We start from the raw sequence: 22,158 nt of genomic DNA on the forward strand, positions 1-22,158 counted from the left end.
AGAACATTTTCAGCTGATCTTTCCATTATCATTTCTATAGCAATCCCTTTTTTTGTTGTTGTTGTTGTCTAAAATGATCTGTGTTGAACTTCGAAGTTTTATACTTTTGGCTCGTCTCAAATCTGAAAGTTAAACCTTGATACTTTCTATACGAAGTATTCAGAATTTCATGCATAATTTGAAGAGAAATCTGATCTAACGGTGAACATTGAGAACTAGTTAAGGACCTGTGATTTCCCCCTGCAACTGTTTCATTTGGAATTCCTTTATCCAGAATAAAACCTTGGTAGCTAAACGAAGGCAAGTGAGGTTCCTTTATCAAAAGCTTATATTATTTTTGTTAGGGTGGTGGGTTTTTTTTTTTTTTTTTTGGTCAAAGGAGCAGGCAAAAGAATTGCATACACATAAAGGCACGAAATACCTTCCACTTTATTATTTTGCATGCTGTTTAACCACATATTTGCTGTTATCTTTTCCTGTTTGTATTTTAAAAACATTTTGCCCAAACAATACAAAGCAAGACAGGCTTTCTTTCAAAGGGAGGTAGCCTTCAATTGCTGCTGCAGGTTATATTGGGATTAAAGTTTCCATGATGTACAACCGTTGGCCATGTTACATGGGAACTGTATAAGCTGTCCCCTAACAAACATAGAGGGCAATAGGTTAGCAAAGACTAGCCTGAGAGAGATCAACACAGATCCTGTAGCTAACAGGGCGATGACACATCAGTCAACCCAATTTACCTGGACTCTGAATATGCAAACAGTTTTTGGCTTTTGTCCAATGCCCATCTTCTCAAGAGAGATGCAGTTGAATAATGGGGGAGGAGAAGATAGGTGGGAAGCTTTACACTGAAAATGTCCTCCTGTGTCTATTTTGGCTCAGCTGTACCTGTCAATGGGCGCTAGAGGTTATACTGAAGAAAGAACAGGACTGGCTATTATATTTGTGGCGAAATACTGGAAGACATTCAAATTCCACCGAAAGTGACTGTATATTTGACTTCTGACCCCTATTTTTTTTTTTTTTTGAAATCTGGTATTTCCCTGACTAGGCAAATGCCATAAGCTATTGGTCTCACCCTCCAGGTAAGATGGCCAACACTCAACTTACCTCTGAGGGAGTCTACTTGCATCTGATAAGGTTACATAGCTGAAATATCACAGGCAAAAAAACCCCCTATGAACTGAGAGAGATTGTGCACTAGCCCTTCTGATGCAATCGCAATGCCTTCAAATCATAAGACATACCAGAAAGCAAATTAATATCGTGATTGATTCAACACTCGTTCTTTCAGAGGCCACCTCTGCCATTTGGTTGCAGTCACAAGTCTGAAATGGTATAGGGCACGGGTCGGCAACCCGCGGCTCTGGAGCCACATGTGGCTCTTTGAGCCTTCTCCTGCGGCTCCCAGCCTCCTCCGCCATTTGCAGAGAGAGACAGAGAGGCGCTTGCGCTTCCCTTCTCTCTCTCTCTCTCTCTCTCTGTGTGTGTGTGCGTGTGTGTGTGTGTGTGTGTGTAAAAAAGAGAGTGGCCTCACGCTGTTCTCAGACAAGCTGAGAAGCCTATTGGGCAGGGCTCATGCCTTTGCTGCGTCTCAGCAGGAAGCAGAAAGCAGCAGCTCTCTCTGTGTGTAAAAAAGAGAGTGGCCTCATGCTGTTCTCAGACAAGCTGACAAGTTTATTGGGCAGGGCTCCTGCCTTTGCTGTGTCTCAGCAGGAAGCAGGAAGAAGCAGGAAGCAGCAATTCTCTCTCACTCACTCACTCTCTCTGAGTGGGAGAAGAGGACTGGCAGACCAAGGGCAGGAGAGAGCCAGCCCAATGTGTGTCAGCTTGTCGGAGAACAGCGTGAAGCCAGCTTGCCAGGTGAGCAGAAGATCGGAGAGAGGGAGAGAGAGAGAACTCATGCACAGCAGCCTCTATTTCTTTTTAATTAAACTCTTCAATCAAGCTCCCCCCCTCCTGTGTTTTCCAGCTCCCAGTGTTTTCTTTGCTCTGGGAAACGGGTCCAAGTGGCTCTTTGAGTGTTTAAGGTTGCCGACCTGATATAGGGTTTCCTGCCTGAGCGGGAGGTTGGACTAGATGACCTCCAAGGTCCTTTCCATCTTATTAAGTGAATAAAAAAGCTTCAGCAATCCACTGGTGGCTTTGAACAATCAGCTTGGAGAGAATTATTTCCTTAGCTTCCCTGGCTTATATAGCATTCTCACTATGCACTATAGTTTCCTCCTATTCTGCATCCACTCGACCTGCCAGTAAAAACAGACTGTCGAGTAATAGATCATTCCCCACCATTTATACAAGCAACAGTTAAGCCTGGTTGTAACCCCTTCAAAGGGAGAACCCCTCCCTCTACAGTGCACAGAAGAGCTAGTTACCTTTCCCACATCTGACCAGCCTGGCCCATCGCCGATGCAATCTTATATGGCTCGTTGCCGAACACTATACTAAGCTTAAAAGAGGTTTTCTTCCCCCAGATGCAACTGCGATCCAAAATTTCAGAAACTGAAGTTGCAGATTACAGAAAAGTACAAGGTCTTTGTCGCCCCTTAGCAAAGGTTTGCCTTCTCCAAACCTTTCCTAGTGTAACGTCACCTTAATAGCTTTAGAAGCCTAACGTTAAACACTAGGTGTGGAAGCTCTTCCCTTCTGCGATGCTTCGCTTCTTCTGGTTGGGGACGGTGTTGCAGGCCACTGACGCCGGCTCACTTTCCCACAGAGAAACCGAGTTGAAAAAACTCTCTCTACACAATTTAAGAGCTAAGCGTAGCAAAGGAAGGTGGGGATTAGGTCATTTCCTTATTCCCAGTCCGTGGGCGACCGGAGGACTAAGGGGGCCGCATTTTTGCGCCCAGCTCGGATTCCCGGGTAGAAAAAAGGCCAAAGTTTCTCGGTGAAAGTATCGGTAAAAGTATACATATGGGAACGGTCCGTCACGTTGTAGAAGGAGAGCTTGCCTGCCTCGTAGTCCAGGAAGACGCCTACTCGCTTAGGCTTGATAGTGATGTGCAGCGGAGTGAACGGGGTTGTGGTAGCTGCGTATTTCTCTCCATTGAGTAGCCGTACCCGCCAATAGCCAGTCTCTGGGACAGAGGTTGTTTCCCCCTTACGGCTTACTGAGTCCTTACAAACCCCCAGCGCCCAATGAGTCTTTTCTCCCACCTCTACCTCCCAGTAGTGACGGCCTGAAATAAAACCTTCTGTGGCCAGCACACAAGGATAGATTGTAAAACGTTTTGGGCTATCGGGCAGATCTCGCAAGCGCTGCTCCACAAACTTGACGCTTTTGCGGTCCTCGGAGAGCAGCAAGTTGGGGTGAGCCGTTTCCGGGTCAAGGGTCAAATCTCCTGCAGAAAAAAAAGGACATATGTTTGTCTCTGCCATTTCTCTTATGATTAGACTATTACAGGAGAAATCCCCAACCTTGGCCACTTTACAACTTGTGGACTTCAAGTCCCAGAATTCCTCAGCCAGGCAGTTAAAAGTATAAGAAATCTGTTATGATATAAGCCATGTGGCAGCTGGACTAGTTTTCTGAGGAAATGCCCTTTATTTACAAAACGTTTAAACTGGATAACATGACTTTCAATTTGCCTTCCAAATTTGGTACCTTCTAGAAGATGTATTGTGATAGCAAATTCTCAGGAATACATCTGTAAAATAACAGATTGTAAAAGGCTGATCTACATTATAGAGTAGAGTAGAGTAGAGTAGAGTAGAGTAGAGTAGAGTAGAGTAGAGTAGAGTAGAGTAGAGTAGAGTAGAGTAGAGTAGAGTAGAGTAGAGTAGAATAGAGTAGAGCTGGAAGGGACCTTGGAGGTCTTCTAGTCCAGCCCCCTGCTCAAGCAGGAGAACCTATACCATCTCAGACAAGTGACTGTCTAGCCTCTTTTTAAAAAATCTCCTTAGTTATTTTTATTTTACAGCATTGTATGACAGATCATTAGAGGTATTGGAAGATCCAGTTGACAATTTTTCTGATTAATGCATTTTGCCCCAAAGCATAACCCAAGGGAAACAGCAAGGAAACACTGACAGACCTGAGATATCACTTGGCTTGTCACCAATGCATCTTTCATGTTCTTATGTGCTTTTCAGATAAATGGAAATATAACTCTCCTCTGCTTAGAAAATGACTACATTTTGTCCAGCTTTCTTCCTTTGTCAAGACTCACATTTTTCCACATTTAAGAACAGGTGAATCTACCAAGTGCTTATATTATCTCTTTTCAAATGCTATCTTAACTCTCCATGCCAATCTAGGATCTTTTCCGGGGACGTGTCTGTGTACACGGGGACAAAACCATGCGTATTCAAACCCAGTCTGCCAAATTCATCCTGAATACAAAGTGTCCCTGGCATCTGAATGAACCACCTCACCCTATGAGCAAGGCTTCTAAGTCCTACAAGCCATAATCCAGTGGTGGCGAACCTTTTAGAGAGCGAGTGCCCAAACTGCAACCCAAAACCCACTTATGCATCTTCGGGTGCCGGGTGGGCATGGCCCATTGGGTGGATGTGGCCAATTGGGTGGGTGTGGTGCGGTGGTAATGGAAGACTGGGTGGGACTAAAAAGTTCAATCAATCAACTCCAACTTTGCAAGATCTTTTTTTCCCCTGCAAGAAGTTGAAATTGACTGAGCTTTTTTTTTTTTTTTTTTTGCACACGGCGGTGGAGGCCTAAAGCGAAAAGGTTTTATAACACCCAGCTGAAGGCCTAGGACTGGGGCGACGGCGTGCGTGCCCACAGAGAGGGCTCTGGGTGCCGCCTCTGGCACGCGTGCCATAGGTTCGCCACCACCTCCATAATCAGTCCATTTCAACATCTAGCACATTTAAAATCAAAAAACCCTATTAGAAAATACAAAGCTGACATTGTGCAGCGCAAAACAACAGCACCTCTGGACTCCACAAGCTTCCTTAGAAAACTGATGGTTTTGCCTGGAAATGTGCCACATTCTCCAGAAAAAGAGAAAAAAAAACATTGGGAGCAGGAAGTGCACCCCACAGGAACAGTCGGAGGCAGCAGGCAGCCTTCTAGTAAATGAGCACTTTGTAATGGTTTAAATGCCCAGGATGATTATTTCGTGAATGGGCAAGTATAGATAGTCCTCGCTTAACAACCATTTGTTCAGTGACCATTCAAAAATTACGGGCCTCACCCACCCAGGGCACTCTGCACTCCACTTAATCACCATGCCTGGGAAAGTCAGGATGCAGTCATAAAGTGAGGCCATGTTGTGACCTGCTTAATGACCTCAACTTATAACCAAAATCCCAGGCTCAACCACGAGTGTAAGTCAAGAGCTGCCTGGAGCCATTTTACAAGACCTGCCAGATTCCAGATGTGATCATCAGATCAAAAGGTGAGTCTTTCTCCCTTAAAGCTCTTTCCAGCCACGTGGAAAAATACTGGATGCAGCGTTGTTAACTCACCTGTGAGCCTCTTAATAATTTTGCGCAGGACGAAGTACTGTCTTGGGAAATTGTAGAAATTTTTTTCCAGCTCAACGGAGACCTGACTTGACTCGTGGGCTTGTGCCTCTTCACATCTGCACAGAAGAGAACAGAACAACTGGGTAAAAGCCAGTCAAGCTCAACTTTCAGAATGCCCCCCCATTTTTATTTATTTTTATATAGATTTTATTAGTTTTTATAAGGTTAGGGATAAGGTGGGGTCGGGATTAGGGTTGGGATTTGGGTTAGGGTTGGGGTTGAGGTTTTTCCAAATAACATTTTCAATATTTAGCAAACAGCATAATGTCTGGATACATGTATTTAACTAACAATAATAGATATAGTTAATTATCATAAACAATATGTTAATTAATCGCTCAATAGCCTTCTTCTTGCTTATATTCAAAATTACATATCACGTTCCTTTCTCTCTGACTCATTTTTCTAACCAGCCCCCCCCCCTTTTTTTTAACAACAGCCTATCTCTGCCTAATTAAGACTGAATCGGGCCTCCTAGTCAAAGCTGATAAACACACTACACTATTGAAATAACTTTTGCTACCACTACAGGTAGTCCTCAATTTACAACAGTTTGTTTAGTGACAGTACAAAATTACAACAGCACTGAAAAAAGTGATCTATTACCATTTTTCACACAACCACTGTAACATCCCCATGGGCACGTGATCAAAATTTGAACGTTTGGCAACTGGCATGTATTTATGATGGCTGCGGTGTCCTGGGGTCATGTGATCACTTTCTGTGACCTTCAATGGGGGAGCTAGACTGACTTAACAACTGTGTTACTAACTTAACAACTGCAGTGATTCACTTAACAGATGTGGCAAGAAGGATCATAAAATGGGGGACATCTCACTTAACAACTATCTGGCTTAGCAAAAGAAGTTTTGAGCTCCGTTGTGGTCGTTAGGTCGAGGGCTATTTGCAATCAATTTGGATCAAGGAAGATCTGATAAGCTACACATCTTGAGCTGTTTCACATCTATACCTTTACTGAACCGGATTTCAGAGTTATTATCCTAAGGTGGCCAAAGACACAGAAACATAGAAAATTGACGGCAGAAAAAGACCTAGCAGTCCATCAAGTCTGCCTTTTGAGTTTTTGTTTTCTTATTTATTTATATCATTTTAAATTATTATTTATTTTTACTTTATTTTATTTATGAACTGGATGTTATGGGCTTACTGGTAACATCAAAAAAGATGGTACAATGTCACTAACTATTATTTTATTAACTTATTGCAAATAACATTCACGTTAAGTCAAATGGACTTTTTTCCTGGTATTATTTTTTTAGTTTTTTGAAAAATGGCCCCAGAATGCAACTCAAAGCCCAACTAATATAGTAAACTTCACTAAAGACTGTGAATCTGGGTGCCTTAATTTCAATTTCAAAAAATTAAATGAAAATGTGGTGTCAGTATGGGAACACAATACACATTCCTCCAGATATTCAACATTTTTAAATTGGTTGTATTGCTTCTTTGAGGATAACAGTTAATAACAATCTTGCCAGCCTCTATAAGAAGAAGCAGCTGAACTACTGTAATTCATTGCAAAAGAATTTGTTCCTTACCTCTCAAAAGTGCTCCTCACGTCCTGCATAAAGACAAGAAATAATATTAAGATTTCATCTGAAATTTAAAAAATCCCATTTGCATAGGAAATTGTGCACCAGACGAATTGGCAGGTGGCATGAGGATCCCATCAACTTATTCTATCCTCTCACAGTATGTTTGCAGAATTAAACCAACACATTTAAACTAGAAGCTAAAAGAAGTATACCAATTGGATTCACAAAGCCGCAGGAAATGGGCTCCAGACTCATTAACCATCAAATAAATATCAGTCGAAAGAGAACGTACAGAAGAAACAAGATAGGTGTTATGGTTCCGACAGATGAAACTCTTCAAAGAACTTTGAGGCATTGTTTACCTTAAAGAATCTTTATTGGAGTAGCATAGCTTCGGCACTAACATAGTTGAAGCCAAAATCTGAATTCCCCTCCTCTGAGCACATAGTATCAAAGCACAATTCCCTCCTCTAATTTACAGTCATAAATCACATTCTCCAATTAGTTTGAAATGCAGGCTTTCCCTCCATTATTCCATCCCGCCATTTCTTATCATCTCTTATTTCAAAAGCCCTGAATTCACACACTATTACAATATTGTTATGCCTAACTAACTTCCGTCACATTCCTCCTCCATATGTTGTCAAAGTAAGAACATGCAATGTTAGCAGCGTTGACAATAGGTTTACACAACCTTGAAAAGTAACCTGAACCTGGCATTTGAAAAAATCACTTCAAATGAAAGAAAACTTGCAATTCTGAAGCTGCAGCAGTAGCACTCAGAACTAATTAAATTACCCAGTGTGATCAGATAACATTGTAGCTTTTATTTCAAACGTTTTTTTAGCTATCTAATGTATCATTGTACCAACATTTAAGGTGGACAGTCATACACATCTTTTAAACAAACAAACAGCTTGTAGTTTTTCAGCCTCCCAAGGAAGGGAATAAACACTTTGGTGTAAGCTTAGAATTGCAGAGATGGAAGGGGTCCAGCATTCCTATTAAAGGCTTCCAAGAATGCTGGACTAAGGAAGCCCCGTCTCTCCCCCCCTCCCGCTGCCCCCCAAATCCTGAATTTATTATTTCCATCATTCAACTTAACTATCTTTATAAACCCACTATGAAATGCAAGTAGTCTTCAAATTATGACTAAAGTTGGGATTGGAATTTCAGTTATAAATTGTTTCGGTCGTAAGTTGACGACCGAAATGTGACTGGATCCAATTTTTTTTACTGTTTTTATGGCGGCTGTTAAGCAAATCACACAGTCGTTAAGTGAATCCGTTCTCTCAAATGATTTTTTTTTGGTCAAAAATCAGCAAAATAAAAAACTTCCACATGCATGACTGCAGGATATTGCAACTGTCTGTGATGGTCACTGGCCAAACACCCAAAAATGTGGTAATGTGACCATGGAGGGGCCTGGTACAATATTTTACCACAGCTGGAAAGGCTTTATAGGCTATAAAGTACCTTTTGCAAGGCCACTGTAACTTCGGACAGTCATTAGATGTCCAGTCATAACTCAAGACTAGCTAGGAGCAGCTAGGGCAGGCAGAAAATTACATGTGGTATCTAGAGTTCTTGCAAAGTTGAATATATATTCTCAGAAAGCATTTTCCTACGGACATTTCTTAAAATCTCCCAGGTTTTTCCCTCCGATTTTAAACTCACTTTTTGTTATATGCCAAAACAATCTGAATTCTACCAGAAACGCCCAGTTTCCTCCCAGAACGCATTTCATTCTCTGATTCACGGACAGAAGCGATTAAATTTTTGGAGGAGCTCGTACCTTGAGCATGTCCATGCCCGACTGCAAACACTTCTCCTCGATTTCAGTGATAAGGCTGTTGAGGGCAATCCGCTGCTCTGACAACTCCGCCACATTTTCCTTCAACTTCTGTAAAATTTCCTTCTCCTCATTTTCTAGGCGTTGCATTAATATTTCCTGCTCCTCTGCTAGAAACAGATGTAGGTCCTCAAACTCACTAATGACGAGCTGACGACGGTCCTCAACCTTCCGCTGCAGACACATAGAAGAAAAGGTTGGATAACCAAGGAGAGAAGCAACCTAGAACTAAGGAGACATTTCCTGACAGTTAGAACAACTAATCAGTGGAACAACCTGCCTCCAGAAGTTGTGAATGCTCCAACACTGGAAGTTTTTAAGAAGAAACTGGACAGCCAGTTGTCTGAAATGGTATAGGGCAGGGCTAGGCAACCTTGGCTCTTTTATGACTTGTGGACTTCAACTCCCAGAATTCCTGAGCCAGCATGGCTCAGCTTGGAAACCTCTCCCTTTCCCCTCAGCATGGCTGGCTCAGGAATTCTGGGAGTTGAAGTCCATGAGTCATAAAAGAGCCAAGGTTGCCTACCCTTGATGCAGGGTTTCCTGCCTGAGCAAGGGGTTGGACTAGATGACCTCCAAGGTCCCTTCCAACTTTATTATTATTATTATTATTATTATTATTATTATTATTATTATTAATAATAATAATAATAATAATAATAATAATAATAATAATAATGATGGAGAGATATTTCTATGTCCTGTTTCTTGAGCTTCTTGGACAGACCAGTCATTTATGATAAGCTTTAGCATTATTGTATTACTTTTCTGGATGTTCTGAACGCCTCTAAATATCTGTGAAGAATTTATATTCGAAATCCTATTGGAGAGAGTTTCTTTATAGGTAGTCCTCGACTTACGACCACAGCTGGGAATAGAATTTCCACTGTTAAGCAAGGCAGTTATTAAGAGGGCTGCGCCTGGTTTTATGACCTTTGTGCCGCGGTTAGGCAAATTGCTGCAGTTGTTAAGTGAATCACATGGTTGTTAAAGAGAAACCAACTTCCCCCATTGACTTTGCTTGTCCGAAGCTGGCTGGGAAGGTTGCAAATGGTGACCACGTGACCCCTGGAAATATAAATATATACTGGTTGCCAAGCGCCTGGATTTTGCTCATGTGACCACGAGAATGCTTTGATGGTTGTAATTACGAGGACCGGTTATTCTTTTTTTCCCCGGTGTCATTGCAACTTTGAGCGATCGCTAAACGAATGGTTGTCAATCAAGGACTACGTGTATTGTTACTATTTGGAAATATTATACCTTTTAAACCAGAGCTCCCCAACCTTGGCAACTTTAAGACTTGTGGACTTCAACTCCCAGTGTCATAGCAAAAAGAATTTAGATTCTATATAGCAGGGGTCTTCAAACTTGGCCTTTTTATGACTTGTGGACTTCAACTCCCAGAATTCCATGCTGGCTGAGGAATTCTGAGAGTTGAAGTCCACAAGTCTTAAAATTGCCAAGGTTGAAGACCCTGCTTTAAATGTTTCTGAAACCAGGAGAGGCCTTTCTTATCTGACCTGGGTATCATTTAAGGATTTGGCAATGTCTCCTGGTGTGGTAAACAAGCACCCTCAGCTGTAAGAAAAATGTGTAAATTAACTAAAGTGGGGACAGAGGTACAAAAGGCCGAAGTTTTAACATCCATTTCAAAACTGTTCTTCTTTGGGCTATAGTGAAGAATTAAATGAAGAATAAATATTCTGTCATTCGACAGTATGCAGAAGACTCAACACCTGCCTTGAGTTCCCCGGCCTTCTTTTCTTCTCGGGATTTGCAGTGGGCAATCTCTTGCAATTTCTTTTCCAATGGCTCCAAACATTTCTGCATCTTTTCCTGAATTAAAAAAAACAGTACCATATCTGAGTTAGAGCTTGCAAAGGTAACTAAAATGATGAGGGTAAGAGCCTAAGTGACAAGATTGCTTTGGAAAACGCAGAGAGGACAAAATAAACAATCCATTCTGTGGATGCTCCTCCTCCAATGATGTTCAATTGCATACAGTTCACATAGATGAAGATTTCATGAAGCTAATGTAATTCATAGTTGTTGTTAGGAGCAAAAGCTGTATTGATGAATGTATAAATATCATAAATCAATTACGGCAGTGGCCAAAATTGTGGAAACCTTTTGGGAAAAGTGTACAGTAGAAATGCCACCTTTGGTTAAGTTTCCACCAATTTTACTTCTAATTTCTTTATAACTGTAGCCTTGTTCACTTAATACTACTACTTTACATCGCTTTCTGGGCAACCAGTCAACTCTTTGCACCATTACTTTAATTTTATTACGTTTTACAAGCTCACTAAATGAAAGAGAAAAAAAACCAACCAACTTGATAGCAATCACATAACACACTGACAAATGTCCTCCTCTCAGCTTCAATACATGACATTAATAACTGAATCCTACTGTGATCTGATTGGCTCCTTGCCAGAACAAGATGACACCTGATTAGCTCTCTAAACACTCATGCTCATTGGCTACAATCAGATGAAGGAAAGCTTCCTGATATCAACCTAAGCAAGTTATGCTTCCTTTTTCCGGTGATTTGGCTATAACTTTTCATACAATACAGTACAGATAATTGAACAAACTTTGTTGCATTACATTCTTGATTAAATTATTTTTCCTTTGATATATAATTTTATGGTACTACTCCCCCAAAAAAAGTGGTGTTATTAGCCATCAAACCTCAAAAATACACTTTCCCAAAAAGGTTTCCACAATTTTGGCCACTACTGTATAAGGAACAGAAGTGAAAAAGAAGAAAACCTTCCAAAAGTTCAGGTACTAAAGCGTTTATCAAACAAAACTATACCTGTTCAATCTAGGTAGACGGCAGACAAGAGCAAAACCTAGGAATTCAAACATTTCCTGATTCCATGATGGCATTATAGAATCAAACTAAAAAAGTTTCTGGATTGAAAAAGGGGGCAACTCCATTTGTTCTTGTGCCTTCCATCCCAAGAGAAGTTAGCATATCTTTTCAGACTGACTCCTAACACTAACACCATCTCTTCTCCAAGAAGAGATGGAGAATAGGAAGAAAGGAAACAGTCATTTAGAAAAAAAAAAAAGCTAAATATGCACTGGGATTTTAACAAATACATAGATTGATTGATCCAAGCAAGGTTCCCCAAAATGGTCTATACTGACCCCAAGAGTCAATAAGGATTATCCAAAATGGTTATTATCAGTAGTAATAGTAAAGTAGCATTTATTAAATTATTTTCATATAGTACAGCGGTTCTCAACCTGTGGGTCGCGACCACTTTGGGGGTCGAACGGCCCTTTCACAGGGGTCGCCTAAGACCATTGGAAAACACATATTTCCAATGGTCTTAGGAACTGAGACACCGCTCCTCTATCCGTCTCTGCACGGCTTCAGGCTGGGGGCCGTTGCAGCGCCGGATTCGTTTCCGTCGAGCATCTCCTAAGGGAGGCTGCGCTGCTTCGCGGCCCTTTCCACGGAGGAGGCTGAACTAAGCTCTGCCGGTGCTGTCGCCCTCTTGGCTCTCTCTCTCTCTCTCTCTCCCCGCCTGGGCGCTTCTCCAACCAGGCTGGGTGGAGCCGGCGGAGTGGCCTTCCTGCCGGCGACCTTCGGAAGTGAGGCGAGGACAGGCGAGGCGCGCTGAGCCCCGGATGCGGCGGGTGAGTGGGCGGCGTCGGTGCACGCTTGGAGAGCCCTTAGGGTTGGGGGTCACCACAACATGAGGAACTGTATTAAAGGGTCGCGGCATTAGGAAGGTTGAGAACCACTAATATAGTACCATGTTTTCCCCAAAATAAGACCTATCCTGAAAATAAGACCTAGTTCGATTTTTACGCATGCGCCTAATATAAGTCCTGCCCCCAAAATAAGATCTAGTTAAGACCCCACCCACTCCGTCCTACCATCTGGCTGCACGAGGTGGGGTGAGGAGCACACGTAAAAATCAAGCAAGGGCGGGGTGGGGGGCAGAGCTGCCCCACACACCCCACACCCACTTATCTCAGGACCGCTGCAGCTAGGCCTCCCATGCCCCAACACCAGCCTTGCCTCATGGCGGCACCAACAGCCCCATCCTCCTGGATGGGGCTGCTGGTGCTGCCGCCACCGCAAAGCAAGACAGTGGAAAAAATAAGACATCCCCCGATAATAAAACTTAATGCCTTTTTTGGAGGCAAAAAATAAAATAAATAAGACTCACAGATTGCAGCTCTTCCCAGCAACCTCTGGGCAGTTTAAATGCAATGGAGGTCCAATCAGCAGGGGCTCAGCTATTTTCCTCCTCCACCCTCCTCCTTCTTAACTCACAGATTGTAGCTCTTCCCAGCAAACTCTGGGCAGTTGATAAGTTGAAAAGTTTGGGAATCCCTGATCTAAGCTTTTCCCTTGTATTCTTAGTCCTATTATACAGCTGTAGGTAAACTATGTCTGGATATATAAAATATATTTGTGCCTGGAAAAATTAGTTGGTATTCCCTTTTCCTTTTCTCCCATCGCCTTCAACTCTTGAATTAGTTCCTTAACTTTAAATGGCATTATTAAATAAGTTGTACCTTCTTCTGAAATTAGATATCAGAATTAGAGAATGACATGAAGTAGGAGAGTCATGGTGCTGGAGAAGACTTCTGCGAGTCCCTTGGACTGCAAGGCATTCAAACCGGTCAGTCCTAGAAGAGATGAACCCCGGCTGATCTTTAGAAGGCCAGATCCTGAAGTTGAAATTCAAATACTTTGGCCACCTAATGAGAAGGAAGGACTCACTGGAGAAGAGCCTGATGCAGGGAAAAATTGAGGGCAATAGAAGAAGGGGATGACAGAGAATGAGGTGGCTTGATGGGGTCACTGAAGCACTAGGCGTGAGCTTAAATGGACTCCAGAAGATGGTAGAGGACAGGAAGGCCTGGAGGAACGTTGTCCATGGGGTCGCGATGGGTCGGACACGACTTCGCAATTAACAACAACAACAGGAGAGTCATGAGAGCTTAGATGTTGCCTAGATTAACAAGGTCCATGTAAGATGGACCAGAACCAGAATAATCTGACAGTAAGTGGGCTACTAGAACAATCTATACATAGAGGAGACAAAAGAACCTGGAACTGATGGAATGCTACGACAGTAGACCTACTGACAGGGGATATATGAAATGCATCGGGGAACTACGGATGAATAGAAGACCTGCATCCACCCTAAGAAACAGCTGGTTACTCAACAATTCAACATAGTGAAGAAGTTGCTCTCACAACTTGAGATAGACCAACTACACATTAACCTCCCAGGCAGAAGACCCAGAAGAACAACTGGATGTGCAGCCCATACCTGAAGCTGGAACAGCACTGCCATCCCCTTTATTACAAGCATAGCAGCTAATACGAAGCATCAAATTAGCTACAGTAAACTCTCAACACTGATTATCAAGGCTCAGTGAAGAACTTTCATTAGATGATATGTTAAAAGATGCCAACAGAGCTCGTATGACACTTCCTGATATCAACAAACCGATACATGCACAGCTGCTGTAGTTCTAGAAATGCTTGGCTACAAGAGCAGCGGTACAGACCCAAAAAAGGGCATGGAGGCTACTGATGTGAAGACCCAGAGGTTCCTCACAAAGTATGGAGGTTTCCACCCCAAGTCCAACTACAGAGACTATATACTAGCCAGAAAGAGGGCAGGATGTGACAGCAACATCAGGAAAGAGGAGTATGAGAATCTGCAGAAGTACCAGCGCCTGAAAGAGGAACTAGTGAGCATGTGGACAGCAAAGGCCAAAATGGTTTCAGCGATGGTAGAGAACTTGAGGCTGTGACTCCTAAGCTGGGACAGTTTCAGCTCCAACAGTTCCCAGGAACACCCCAATGCTCTCTGTCCAGAAGAGGGCAGTCCCAGGAACAGCTAGGATACTCACTGCACAGAACCCTCAAACCCCTAGAACTCTGGTAGGGAACCCAAGATTGAGGAAGATACAGTTCACCCATAATGATATGAAAAGGATTTTTTTTTTCATAAAAATCTCCCATTCCAAATCTTACTCGTTTAAGAATTGAATTGAATTTTGGATTAAGATATGGTGGAATATTCAAAATATTTTTAAGAAAAAGATAAAGTTTAAGCCGCAGATATTTTTGTTGGGTATTATGGAAGACTTGGATGCAAAAGAAATGGAATTGATGTTGAACTTTATAACTGCTGCAAGACTACTAGTAGCTCAATATTGGAAAACGGAACGTTTACCCACTATAGAAGAATGGNTGTATATTTGTTTAAAAGAGAGTTAAAGGAGGTTATAGATATGTTATTTTAATAGTTGATTAATGTTAGTTAGAGTATGATTATTTTATTGTTAACCCTGTGATTGGCACTGGGAAGTGAGGGGGGAGGGAGGGGGGAGTGGAAGGGTGGGTTGGGGAAGGGGGGATTTATATTGTAAAATTTTATAAAATTTTCAATACAAAAAAAAAAAGAATTGAATTTAAGAATTGATCTTCAACCGAGCCACCAATACCCAATCCCTGAACTAGAGGTTTTTGTTTTTTTAAAAAAAGTTATTAATATTCACATGCCACCCCACAGCCAGAATTAGATAGGCGTAATTTCAATCTTATAGAAAAGACCATAGCTCAGTCTTGCACAGAAGCCTGAAGTTCAATCTCTACCTCATATCCAATTATTGAATTCTGCCTGAAGTCCTGAAGTCCTCTAATACAGAGGTCCCCGACCTTTGGGGCACCAGGGACCAGTTCTGTGGAGAGAGATTTTTCCACGGACCGGAGGGGGCGTGGTTTTGTGTGCTGTCTGCATCCTGTGGATGGGGCTTTCCTTGTTTGTGCGGACCGGTTGCTGGCATGCCAGGACCTGGTAGTGGTCCATGGCCCGGGGGTTGGGGACCCGTGCTCTAATAAACAAACCAGAATCAACTACGGTGTGTCATGGTTCCGACAGATGTTACTCTTCAAAGAACTTTGAGGCATTGTTTACCTTAAAGAATCTTTATTCAAGTAACATGGCATCGGCACGTACATGGTCGAAGCCAAAATCTGAATTCCCCTCCCCTAAACACATAGTATCAAAGCACAATTCCCTCCCTCCAATTAACAGTCATAAATCACATTCTCCAATTAGTTTGAAATGCAAACCTTCCTTCCAGTTCTATAACCCGGCCATTACTTATCATCTTATTTCAAACAACCTTAAAGAATACTCTACTGCGATGTTCTTATGTCTAACTAATCCCCACACACATTCTTCCCCCTCCCCTCCAGCATCATCTAATTCTAACTCTAAAAGTAACACACAGGTTAAAGAGAAAATGGCTGCATCATCATATATTGTCAAAGCAAGAACATCTGATGTTAGCAGCGTTGACACGGTGTTTCCCTGAAAATAAGACCTACCTCAAAAATAAGCCCTAGCTTGATTTTGGGGGGGGGTGGACCTAATATAAGCCCTACCCCAAAAATAAGGCCTAGTTTTGGGGTGAGGCGCACGCCTAAAAATCAAGCTAGGGTAGGGAGGTGGAGCTACCCCAAGTGCCCCGCACCCATTTACAGTTGCAGCCAGGCCCCCCATGCCCTGACACTTGCCTCACCAGCCCACTTCTTCCGCAGCTACTCGCGCATCACTCCCCAATCTCCATTTTGCCATCAGAGGCCTTCATGTAATGCCTCTGCAGCTGAGAATGGCGCTCCGGATTGACGCACGTGTCACCCCCGGGCTCCATATTCAGGAAAGGCCTCTGCAGCTGAGAAACGAGCTCCCGACTGACATGCGCGGCGCTCCCTAGCGGCTGCAGAACAAGTGGGACAGCTGGGCGGGGCTGTCAGTGCTGCCACCATGAGGTGAGACCATGGAAAAGATATCCCCCGAAAATAAGAACTGGTGCTTCTTTTGGAACCAAAAAAATAAATAAAAAAAATAAGACCGGGTCTTATTTTCAGGGAAACCCGGGTATTAATATTTTGATCTAGTACCACACTATCTTTCATATTGATGTATTTAATGTAACTGATACTGATACATCTGGCCTCTTCTCAAGGAGCTAACAGAACTGGAACTCAAATGAGTTTGCCAAGCTAAAATAGGTATTCAGGGGAATACTGAGATTTGAAGAAATATAAAAATAAATCTCAAAAGTTAATCATTCTTAAAGGTCACCAGGAGCTACTGAATACTTGAACACCAGGTTTTTTTTGAGGGGGGGAATAAAAACAGAAAAACAAATGGAGAGCAAGGCTGAAGCAAAATGCCTTCAACCATTTAAAGTTGGGGATTTGTTGGGCATGAGTCCAAAAGCTCGGAAGACTAAAAACCGCTGGTCCCGGTGACCGACCCAGATTGGATCCTGCAACATTATCCTGGGACACGTCTATTCGCTTTCATTCGTGAGTTTAAAGTTGCTTCTCCAGACTAGCATTTTCTAGCTATGTGGGAACCACAGAACTACAAACATGCATGCAAAGACCACCTTCACTGACACAATTAGAACTTATAACCCCAACACCTCTGGAGCAAACTGGGTTAGAAAAGATTGTTCTACGATACTTCGAAAGAAGACGTGATCACGAACACTCTTGTTACAGAAGAGGCTCTGAGTATCGTTTTTTAAAGCAAAATGTCAGGCTATAACTGATCAAAACGAGAAGATATATACCGATAGTACGCAAACTCATTTGATACCGAACCAAGAAAAAACAGAGATACGGGTAGTCCTCAATTTATGACCGTAACAAAGCCTGCCAATTATGGTTGTAAGTCATGACCCACTCAATTTTCTTTCTTTCTTTCTTTCTTTCTTTCTTTCTTTCTTTCTTTCTTTCTTTCTTTCTTTCTTTCTTTCTTTCTTTCTTTCTTTCTTTCTTTCTTTCTTCCTTCCTTCCTTCCTTCCTTCCTTCTTTCTTTCTTTCTTTCTTTCTTTCTTTCTTTCTTTCTTTCTTTCTTTCTTTTGAAGAGGCTTTTAAGCAACGTGGCAATCATACAGCAAACTCTGCAGTGGTTAAGCAAAGCCTGCTGTTTGCTATGAGGTGTTTTTGTTGGAAAAAGGAACTGTCAATTCCTGGCAAAAACATTGCAAGTTGTGATCAGTTGAAACGATGGGATGCTGCTAACAGCCTAAAATGTGGTCATGTAAGCAGTCGCTAAGCGACCAGTTATAAGTCAAGGATTACCTGTGTTACTGCCAGTCATAGTGATCTTTACTCCTCCTCTGGATTTTAGGAAAGCTTTGTACCCATTACCTTTACTCTTTTTTATTTGTTTATACCAGGGGTGTCAAACTGCCGGCCCGCAGGCCAGATGCATCATAGCGAAACCGCACCCACATTGCCGGCAATGGCAAAAAAGTCACGATGCGTCGTGACACGTCACGTGACGTTATGAGTTTGACACCCTCGGTTTATACTATAAAATACAATACAAAAACAAATAGTAGGAAAGACAGGGGAGGGAAAGGGGAAGGGGAGAGTGCAAAAAAGAAGGGAAAAAAGAAAGAAAAGGCACATTGACTTCTGATTCCCTTTGGTGCAATAAAATAAGATAATAGCATCAAACCTCAGCTTTTTACTTTTACATAGTAGTATAAACTAGCCCAGGGGTAGGCAACCTTGGCTCTTTTATGACTCGTGGACTTCAACTCCCAGAATTCCTGAGCCAGCATGGATCAGCTTGGAAACCTCTCCCTTTCCCCTCAGCACGGCTGGCTCAGGAATTCTGGGAGTTGAAGTCCACCAGTCATAAAAGAGCCAAGGTTGCCTACCCCTGAACTAGCCATTTCCATATCAACAAACCTATCTAATCGGTAAAACCCCAAAATCAAAGTTTCATTTTTTTTTCCACCTCAAGCACAAAGTCCAGAATCGGTTTCCAAGTGGAAACAAAAAAAAACTTGTTGTTTTTTTCCCCTTTTATCAGAGCAGTCAGTTTAGCCAGGAAAGCTTTGTACCCACTGTGTGTCAGTGCCATCATCCTACCTTGTATTCCTGAGAGGCGTCATCCAAGGACACAACTGTGTGGGAACGGTGTTCGTGGGAGATCTCGCACGCTAAGCAAACGGCCTCCTGGTCTTCCTTACAGAAGAGGCGAAGCACTTCATTATGCTTCTCACATAAGTTCTCATCCCGTATCTTTCGCTTATTGGTGACCTGGAGTTGCTTGGCAATCTCTACCATGTTGCCCAGCTGCCGGTTGGGCTTCAGAGAGCGGTGGCGGAAAGTCTTACGGCACACAGGGCACGGGAAGTCTCGGTTCAAGTCCTCCCACCAGCGGGTGATGCACACCCGGCAGAAGTTGTGGCCACAGTCAATGATCACAGGGTCTTTCAGGTACTCCAGACAGACAGAACAGCTGGCTTCCACTTGGAGGGTCTCCAGAGGATTTGTGGTGGCCATGGCTTCTGTAACACAGAGGGGGAGGAACGTTGTAGTCAGAACCAACCAGGTTCACAGTTTAACATTATATTTTATAGACATCCCGCCCCTTCTCTAGAAAACATACATGTGCTCTTCATGTACGACACTGAAAGAGTGTGATGACAAATGGAAATTAGTCCTTCTCTGAACTTGGGAAGTTAGGTGGCCCCCAACTTACAACCACAATTGAGCCTAAAATTATCCGCTGCTAACCAAGAGAGTTAAGTGAGTTTTGCCCCATTTTACGACCTTTCTTGCCACAGTTGTTAAGTGAACCACTGCAATGGTTAAGTGAGTAACTTGATTGTTAAGTGAACCTGGCTCCCCTGTTGACTTTGCTTGTCAGAAGGTCGCAAAGCTTGCCTGACCCGGGGACACTTGCTGCCAAGTGGCCAAATTTTGATCATGTGACCGTAGGGAATCCTGCCGTGGTTGCAGGTGTGAAAAAGTCGCTCACTCTTTTCAGCGCTGTTGTAACTTTGAACGGTCACTAAATGAATGGCTCTAAGTCAAGGGGCTACCTGTCCCCTCTCCGAAATGCTGAAATTCAAAGAGGCTTCACTTCAAAAAAAAAAAGTCAACATTAACAAAGATGATAGCCGAGGAGGACATCCTACTAAGAAGCATAGCAGGACTGTGAAGGATCTAGACCACGGCTTTTCAACCAGTGGTACGGGTACCACCTGTGGTACATTGGCACCTGGCAGGTGGTACGCGACCATCCTAGAAAAGTGGTAGCGGGGGAGGGGAATGAGTTGAACCGGTGGCAGCACCGCACAAGCCTGAGCGAGAGATGGCTGGAGCTGCAGGGCTGTCAGGGCTCAGCGGAAGCACCAGGATCAGTGCCAGGGTCCAGCTGGAGCTCAGCGCTGATCCTGACGCTTCTGCTGAGCCCAGAAAAAGCGCCGATCAGCTGGAATGTTGCATCATCTCCAGGGTCTTGTGATTTACATTCAGATACTTGGCAACTGATTCATATTTATGACGGTCACAGTGTCCCAGGGTCATGTGAAGTGACCAAAACCTGCTGCAACCACCCAGCAAACGGGGGGAATAAAAACCAAACACCCCCCACCCCACCCCCACTGCCAATCCTCAACAGAAATGCTCACAACAATGAAAACCTCGGACAGGAGGAAGAGCGCCGCCGGGTGGGCAGGCAGGTGTTTTGCTTGGTTGTGCCTTGGGGGGCACTTTTTCAGTGTCATTGTAAATTCGAACAGTCACTAAGCAAACTGTTGTAAGTCGAGGACTACCTATCACTTTTTTCCTTTTTTTTTTGGTCATCAAGTTTTTGACACCTTGCTAGGCGACTGATGGTACTCAGATATTGCCATATCCTAAAAGTGGTACAATGGGTGAAAAGGTTGAAAAGCCCTGATCTAGACAGCCAAGAGCTGAGAAGCCAAGAAATGGATGGCATGACGGCTAATAAACCTTCTAAAGGCATCGGAAGCAAGAGGACATTCAGAATTCTAAATGGGCCAGTTCAGGGCACTTCCCAAAAAACGGGAAAATTTCAAGTGACCAAAATTAATCCACATTTCCTATTTTATCTCCTCAGTGACTTTTATACAGTTATTTGTCAAAGTAGTGTACAATCACATTGCTACAGACCTGAGAGGGATTCGGATCCAGCTGCTAAAAAGATGAAAGTCATGTCAACCTGGACACCTTCCCTTGATGTGCGATATCTACAGCATTTCTAGGAAACGCCATTCAAAGAAGAAGAAAAAAATCCAGAGCTTTCTATAGTAAATCTACATAATGGAGAAATCAGCCTACAACATACACAACCCACGTCTATTCCAGTTTTGCCCTGAGCAATCGTAATTTCCGCACCAGCTGTAAAAACATGAGTGAGCCAAAGGAGTTTCTCTAGAACACCTCTGGATTATACGGTTCCATTACTACAAAAAGTATAAACAGAGTTGCACTCGCATCAAACTCTGTTAATCTGGCCTTAACAAAGAGGATGGAGGCAGCAGAATGTCTACCATGCCCTACAGCAGGGGTCTTCAAACGTGGCCCTTTTATGACTTGTGGACTTCAACTCCCAGAATTCCTCAGCCAGCGTACCTGGCTGAGGAATTCTGGGAGTTGAAGTCCACAAGTCATAAAAGGGCCACGTTTGGAGACCCCTGCCCTACAGCAAGACTATTACAACCAGCTAATATTCACCCCTCCACAAGATGAGACTGTTGGATAGCTGTGACCAATGGCTTTGCAATACTCTACCTACCCCTTGTTTGATTCATCTGGAGCTGATCGATTATCACAGGCATCTTCTTTGAGCAGGAGTGAGGAAAGTCGAGATTTATCCACAGAAGCCAATGAATGAAAGCAGCTTCTTTCTTTCTTTCTTTCTTTCTTTCTTTCTTTCTTTCTTTCTTTCTTTCTTTCTTTCTTTCTTTCTTTCTTTCTTTCTTTCTTTCTTCAACACCAATTTATCTTGCAAAATAAGGTATTTCCTGCATCATCTGCTTACCTTGTCATGCCAAAAGGAAAACAAAATTAAAATGCAGTACTCCATATTCATAAAGCAGCTTCTATAGTTCAAAGCCCATTATATTTTGTACCAACCTTCTGTTATATATTCAAGATGGACAGTATTTAATACTTATTTGTTATGTATATGTAGGGGCGTGGGTCTGTACATACATTGTATATAGTATGATGTTCAGGTGTGTGTCATGTATGTGTTTGTTTCACTTTGAGAGTGGGCAACTAGATTTCATTTTTGACGTGTGCCGTTGTGCCCACAGTAAAAAAAAAATGACAATAAAGGTTATCTTATCTTATCTTACCTTTAAAGAACACCATTACAGATAGTGCTCAATTTACAACCACAATTGAGC

General features: G+C 42.8%; 1 protein-coding gene across 1 annotated transcript; it reads right to left on the reverse strand.

Moving 5' to 3' along the window:
• Positions 1-2,174: 2,174 nt before the first annotated feature.
• Positions 2,175-21,653, reverse strand: LOC107296645 (E3 ubiquitin-protein ligase TRIM39). The gene is made up of 7 exons (XM_015825990.2): positions 21,543-21,653; positions 18,863-19,284; positions 10,648-10,743; positions 8,848-9,078; positions 7,056-7,078; positions 5,437-5,552; positions 2,175-3,347 (listed from the first exon to the last, which is right to left on the reverse strand). The coding sequence occupies exons 1-7, from the start codon at positions 21,583-21,585 to the stop codon at positions 2,800-2,802; spliced, it is 1,479 nt and encodes a 492-aa protein (XP_015681476.1). The 5' UTR covers positions 21,586-21,653; the 3' UTR covers positions 2,175-2,799.
• Positions 21,654-22,158: the final 505 nt, after the last annotated feature.

Source organism: Protobothrops mucrosquamatus, unplaced genomic scaffold, assembly GCF_001527695.2.
Source record: "Protobothrops mucrosquamatus isolate PMUCROS unplaced genomic scaffold, P.Mucros_1.0 scaffold2916, whole genome shotgun sequence".
Classification (NCBI taxonomy): domain Eukaryota; kingdom Metazoa; phylum Chordata; class Lepidosauria; order Squamata; family Viperidae; genus Protobothrops; species Protobothrops mucrosquamatus.